At 42.2% G+C, this 6,998-nt stretch overlaps 1 protein-coding gene across 1 annotated transcript; it reads right to left on the bottom strand.

Annotated features, from left to right (window-relative positions):
* Positions 1–5,896: 5,896 nt before the first annotated feature.
* On the bottom strand, positions 5,897–6,920 carry LOC119798382 (heat shock 70 kDa protein 12B-like). The gene is made up of 3 exons (XM_038307826.1): positions 6,610–6,920; positions 6,174–6,398; positions 5,897–6,095 (listed from the first exon to the last, which is right to left on the bottom strand). The coding sequence occupies exons 1-3, from the start codon at positions 6,889–6,891 to the stop codon at positions 5,910–5,912; spliced, it is 693 nt and encodes a 230-aa protein (XP_038163754.1). The 5' UTR covers positions 6,892–6,920; the 3' UTR covers positions 5,897–5,909.
* Between the last annotated feature and the right edge of the window lie 78 nt (positions 6,921–6,998).

Below are 6,998 nucleotides of genomic sequence, written 5' to 3'. Positions count from 1 at the left end.
TTCTATGTCCTGTCCCTGGATGTTCACGGGGGGTGGGGGGGTGATCTTCTCCTGAAGACGATCACCATCTCCTTTGTCTTACTGGTGTTCAGAGACAGATGGTTTCTCTCACACCAGTCCACAAAGTCCATGATGACCGACCGGTATTCCAGCTCGTTCCCCTCAGACACACAGCCAACAATGGCTGAGTCATCGGAGAACTTCTGGAGGTGGCAGCTGTCCGTGTTGTAGGTGAAGTCCGAGGTGTAGAGGGTGAAAAGAAATGGAGACAGGACAGTGCCCTGGGGTGCCCCGGTGCTGCAGAGTGCCACCTCTGACTGGCAGCCGTGCAGCCGCACGTACTGAGGACGGTCAGTGAGGTAGTTGATGGTCCAGTCAGCAAGATGCTTGTCCACCAGCGTCCTCCAGCTTCCCCCTCAGCAGCACCGGTCTGATGGTGTTAAAAGCACTGGAGAAGTCACAGAACATGCCTCTCACAGCGCTCCCAGTGGTCTCCAGGTGGGTGAGCGCCCACTGCAGCAGGTAGGCAAACTGCAGCAGGTCCAGGGTGGGGCTCACCACGGTGCGAAGGTGGGCGGGGACGACCTGCTCCATGGTCTTCATCAGGTGAAATGTCAGGGTGACTGGTCTGAAGTGGGCCGGATCCCTGGCATGTGGCGTTTTGGGAACCGGAACCCCACAGGAGGTCTTCCACAGGGAGGGGACCACCCCCAGGCTGAGGCTCAGGTTGTACATGTAGCTGAGGACCTGACAGAGCTCATCTGCACAGGTCCTCAGCAGCCTGGGGGGGAGGCCGTCTGGTCCTGAGGCTTTCCTCTGTTTCAGCCTCATCAGCTGCCCTCTCACCTGCATTGGTGTTACTGTGAGGGGGGAGGAAGGCATGACTGAAGGTGTGGATGGGTAGGCGGTTGGTGGGAGTAGCGGCGGTGGGGAGGGAAGGTCTCTGGGGGGCTGGTGGTTGGAGGTGTGTGGAGAGTTGAGGGCAGGGAGGGGACCGGTGTGAGGGGAGTCAAACCACGTGAAGAAGCTGTTTAACTCATCTCAAAAGATTTCGATTAATCTGATGCAATAATAGGAGGCAACTTTACAGAGGGTTTAACTTTATAACTCATGGTAGCCCGGGATGTCTCACTTTAGTTACGCAACTAGCTGGTAGCCACGGCCCTCATGTTGCAGATTCTCTGCGGCTCTTTCCTTGTCTCCGTCTCCGGCTCCTTTGGCAAACAGCAATTGGGGCCCGCTGTTGCTCTTTGGCCGGTTAGATTTAGGTTACCAGAGCTGGATTAGCTGCTGCAGGTGTTTTCAGGAAACGTGTTCAACTCGGTTTGGATCGCAGGACGAAAAACAAAAAACATTACATTCAGCGCCATCTGAATTGTAGGAAAAAGGTAGTCTGACTTGGTCCAGCAAACACAGACCTCTCCAGAGGGATTTAATCGCTACTTAGCATAGCCTTCAGCCAGACATGGGCAATGTGGAGTCAACAAGTCATCTCCATGTCATGTATTTAATCTACCCAGCCAATTAACCAGGTGAGTCCAATCTGCACAGGTTAATTCACGGTGAAGATTGGACTCACCTGCTTCAGTGGCTGGGTAGAACAAATACATGACATGGAGATGACTTGTTGACTCCACATTGCCCATGTCTGCCTTCAGCTGAGAACACTGAAACCACCCTAATGGGGCCAAGGGCCAAGTTTCATGATCAACATTTTATCCCAACAGATGGATGATAAACATTCTCTTGAAGAGGTTATATTTTTGATGCATGTACATTGATGTAGAAGCTAAATTCATGGAACGGTGCTGACACAGCATTTGCAATATTTTACACTTGCCTCTTCTCTGCTATGCTCTGTAGTCTAGTAGACGCTATGGGACAGAGTGGGGTACAGAAGGCAAGCCAACATAACTACTTGTAATTACATGTAAAAGAAAATTCTGTTTCCAGAATTTTCAATGCCTCTTTGTGTCATTCAAGAGTAATAGTAATTTTGAACCTTCACTTTCATCTCATGTAATATATCTTATTTTATTTTCTCTACATATTTCTACTGCTCCCATTTAAATCAATGCAATAATACTTTATTAATCTCAAAGGGAAATTCCATTTCTGTAAGAAAGTTTCAAGAAAGTTGACAATGAGACCAAAACTCAAATCTTAGAAACCAAAGCGTAGTATGCATCATAGAGGTAAAATACAGCCTGATGCATAAAAGATGCATAAAAACTCACATTTAATTCACATAAAAATTCATATTTATATATTAAGAGAATCGAGTTGTGCAGAAAAATAATGAAGTCTGTTGAAAAATAAAAAATAAATAAAAAAATCGCCCATATCTTATATATTAGTTTCATTGAAAAAAGAAATACAAGTTTATATAACTGCAGCTGCGTGATACTTCAAAGATTGCAATGACGTTAAGAAAGCTGTTAGTGCTGTATCATAAACATTTTATACCCACTCTTCAACTGTTTACAGTAAAACAGATTAGCTCTGTTGGTAACATCAATGATTGAGCAGAATAAAAACAACCACAAAGTTTTTATTACAGTTCACACCAGACAAAAGCCAAACGTTTGTCAGTCAAACTAACCTTTGCCTGTATAAAAAAACTGTCTTTAGGCAAGAATTTTATGGTAAAGATCACAATAAAAATAAACAGTCATGCAATGGTTTAACACAAAATTTTCCAATTACCAGTGAAGAATCCCTAGACTTAGAGCCACACTCAACTGCTTTTGACCATTGATCTAATCTCTTTCTTAAATGTTTTGTTAGCTTTACAAAGAATGATACACACAAGAAACAGAAGTCTCACCTTTGAATATTAATTTGGGTGGCGGTAACTGATAAAAAAAACAACCTTGTTTTCTTTTTATCAGATCTCTCCTGTGTCATGTGTTTTCTTTATCTTTAAATACTGAGCTTAAAGTGTAACTAACACCATTAAACCACTTTCTGGTTTATGGGGTCCTATTTTGAATTTACTGTGCATGTTTTAACTTTTTCTTTGCTATATCTTAAAAATGAATCCCAAGACCAGCTCAATGCTACCAAAGTGGTTACAGGGATTCTTTGCTGCGGAACTTGCCAATTGGTTTTAACAGACTGTTACTCACCTAAGACCTCAGACATATTTCTCCTTTGCAAGCCATCCTTTCCTCTGCAGCTCTCAGCATTGCTGAGTCAGCACATTGAAACCAGCAGCTCAGAATGATAAAGCTCCAACCCATAGACATTGTCACCCATTTTGGTGACAATAGGGGATGAAAAATCCTTGACCTCAAAAGTTCTATGCAAGGCGTAAGTACCAGCATCCCTTTGCTCATTGTCCATGTTTTAGCCAAGGTAGCACACACAACGCAGGGATGTTACCTTGGCAATATCAGAGAAAAGTGCTCAAATCACATGTTTAAGTAGGATATTGTCATGATCTGGCCTGTTTGCTCTCCCTTAATTAGTAATTCCTTTCACCTGTCGTTTTTCCCTCCCTGCCTCAATTATAATGTATTCCGCTCACCTGTTTCCTGTTGGTTATATTCAGTTCAGCCTGAGCATTCAGTGCCAGATCATTACGTGTCTTTCTGTTAGCCTATCTGTTATTTTCATTTCATGGTTCATGTCCTGGATCCTAGCAGCCAGTGGAAAGAGGATTTTTGTGTTTGTCTCGTCTCCTGATCGTCCACTGTTCCTCCCCCGCGGAGTCCTATGGGTTTTTGGCTCAATATGGGGGGAGGTTCAGTTTTTATTCACTAAGCCTGGCTCCTGGGAGGAGACCAGTTTAAAGTACTGCTTCAAGTTCCGGTTCCACGTCCTGTCTCGGCTACCCTCTTCCACTGAGCCTGCCTGTCTGCACCTGATCCTGTCTGCTCCTGTGCGTGACCACCTGGTCATGCTTCTGGTCCCAGTCAGACTCTGAACCCTCCTGTCCCGGAGCTCTGTTAAAGCCTGGAAGCCTGGATCATGCTACCTATTCTGTTCCTGCCTGATCTGCAACCTGTTCTGTCTGTTCCTGCTTGATCTGCATCCCAGATCAGGATCGGCTTCCCCCAACTCCTCCGGAGCTGCAGCACTGGGGACACTCTGGGTGACGTGAGCTGCGTCAGCTGTCAGCCCATCGACTGGATTGCACCCCTCTAGGGGTATGGACTGAACTGCTAAACCAGGTAAGTGACTCACTGAGAACACCATCTTCAGTCAGATGATCGTGGTCACTTACCTGTGTTTCTCCCCTAGAGTATCTGAGATTGGGCGGTGCCCCGCCCCCCCGCCTGCAGTGTCCGCGAGCCACAGCTCCGCTTTTGTTTTGAATAATGGGTCCACCTGTCCTCGGTTCATGACAGATATAGAAGTGTATTTTCAAGGGATAGTGTTTTCACAAAAACAATCAATCAGATAACGATTTTTCTCAATTTTTTGTTGTACACATTTTTGTGTTTATTGTGCTCTTTCTTTTAAATACTTGATTTCTGTATTGTTAATTTTCTCCTCTGTAAAAACTCAGTTCCTATGTTATTTTGAAGATCAGTCTTCTGCACTGCTGTGTTTAGTTCACCTGCTGTTTGATATTTTATCCTGCTTTTGAGCCACGTTATCGCTGCTTTTTTGTGTTGGTATTGTTTTAGTTTATGTTCGACCTGCTGCTGCTTTCTTCAACCTTCTATTATCCCAATATTAAAGGAGAAGTTCGGTTTTTTACACTTTAAGCCCATTTTCTGTAGTGTCCAGGATGAAATCGAATGATCGACACCAAAAGTTTGACAATTGCTCCTGTCTCTGCTTTTTGGCTCATTTAGAATCACCCCCTGGCTGCTTTAGAATGGCTAGCATAGAGCATGTCCGATAATGTCCTTAAAACAACCTTAAACGTTCTTTTTTTAAATATGCTACTCACCGGGTCGTCAGCGCTGTTCAATGACGTTCCAAAAAAAGTTTCGTAAAGAAAAAACGTTCCTGTAGTGTTTTATTTAGCATTTTGTAAATCCCATTGAGTTCTGTAGGAATAGTCAATATTCCCCTGCCACCGGAAACGGAAATGGGGCCTGTTTACACAGTTGTAGTCTTTTCGCTTCACTCTGTGTACTCCGACGTCGAGGTGCTAACGTCTCTGTTAAACACTTTAAAAAACTCTGAAAATGGAATACGAAAGGTGGATTCTTGATTCTCGACGTTTTCAGTTTTCAGTTATCTGTGTCTTTCTGGTTTGTTGATCTTTGATTTATTTACCACTTTGTATTAAATGTAAGCTGTTTTGCGCACTCTACAGTACAGGACTTATTTTCTAATTTTTTAAATTCTGTTACTTATTCTGTTATTTTTATACTCATTTTAAGGTCCACATTGTGTGACCACTTCTGCTATAACCTGTTGCTGCTGTAACAGTACAATTTCGCTTTCGTTGTAAAAAATAAAGGGAGTTTCAATTTATTTTTTGAGTTACTCTCTATTGCCACCTTGTGCCTGTCTTCTTTCCCTTGCTCCCTTCTAGTTACTTCTATCCACACCTGCTCCATATCAGCTCATTAGTCCATTCTTTGTTCAGTTCCCCATATATGTACCACCTCTGCAATTCCTCATTGCTGGTTTCTTGTCCTTAGTTGGCTCTTCATGTGTGTTTTCCCCAGCATTTGGGTCCTTGACCAACCTCACGTTGACATAAAGTATTTAAACCTAAATCTAATACATATTTGACAGTCAATCCTTTAGAAAAAAATCTTCTCTAAACTTTCTACTAAAAAAAAATGTGTGTTTGGACAAAACTAAAATAGGTGCTTAAGCTATTTTTTTTTTTTAAATAAAACAGTTTACACAAAACAAATCTTAATGTGAAATCTTCTAGTTACAAGAATACATTTAAAATGTATCTGCAATGCAACAGTACATAAGCAAAAAAATAAATATTATAAATCAATACCTCCACAGTCAACAACAATATATTGTGTTCCTGGAGATTGTTCTAGTTTGGTTTGCCCTTGGTGTTCTGCTATGAAACCTTCAGCAGGCAGCTGCTTACACCAGAGAGATGCTGCTTCTGGTTCCAGAGCAATGATAAGTTTTTCTTTATTTCTTTCTTCAACAATCCCTGCCTGGAATATGAACATACACAGCATAAGAAAATGTTTCACAACTGTCCTTTCTTGATTAGATTTTTGAATATGTGTTACCTGCATTGCAGCTTCTCTCATGAACTGTTTAGCTGAAGGATCCCAGATGGCAGGAACTGTCAGCACCCAGGTGAAATCAGTGGCTATAAACTTTTTACCAGCTGCACTGTCATTAATGGTTTGTAATGCATCATCTTTAAGGAATCTGAGAGCTTCAGTAAAAACCTTAAAAGCTGGTAATGCATTTCCATTGGCTGCTTTGATTTTCAGATTCCTGTTGAAATTCTGGACAATAAAATACATGAAGTCAATCACGTCTGAGGCTGAATCCTTATCGTAACAACATACAGTGTGGAAGAAAACATCAACTACATGGAGTAACAATATTCATATATAGGATAAGGTGTTGTCCTGATTCATCGTTGCATCTTCATAAACAAATGCAGTACCTAAAAAAAAAAAAAAAAAAAAAAAAGAAGAAATTTGTTTTACTTACTTTACCGTAGAAGGACATCTTGAAGCAGTCAAATAAGTAAGATTCTTTGGCTTGTTTTCCCTTCATTTTGAAATAGTCAGTTTGGGCTTTATACCCAAAACTGATCAATTCTTCCTTTTCATTGAAGAGGATACAAGTAGGAGTCTTTGGAGTTTGTTGACCAACATCTTCTCCCCACTTCTTTACATGGATATCACTTTTAGCTTCCTTGGCAGTCAAACTGAAGGCATGTCCACTATATGCAGTACCAAAATCTATTGCTATGACGAAAGAGTCCCCCATGTCTAATACATTCAAGCTGTTCAGCTTTGTGGCAGTGAAATGCAGGAGTCACAGCACCTCTACTAATGTTAAAGGGTGGAGTCAGCAAGTCAACCTTTGACTCCTAA

Source organism: Cyprinodon tularosa, unplaced genomic scaffold (assembly GCF_016077235.1).
Source record: "Cyprinodon tularosa strain WSP-4 unplaced genomic scaffold, ASM1607723v1 ctg620, whole genome shotgun sequence".
NCBI lineage: Eukaryota > Metazoa > Chordata > Actinopteri > Cyprinodontiformes > Cyprinodontidae > Cyprinodon > Cyprinodon tularosa.
The sequence above is the reverse complement of the archived record's forward strand: the minus strand, read 5'-3'. Positions and strand labels throughout refer to the sequence as shown.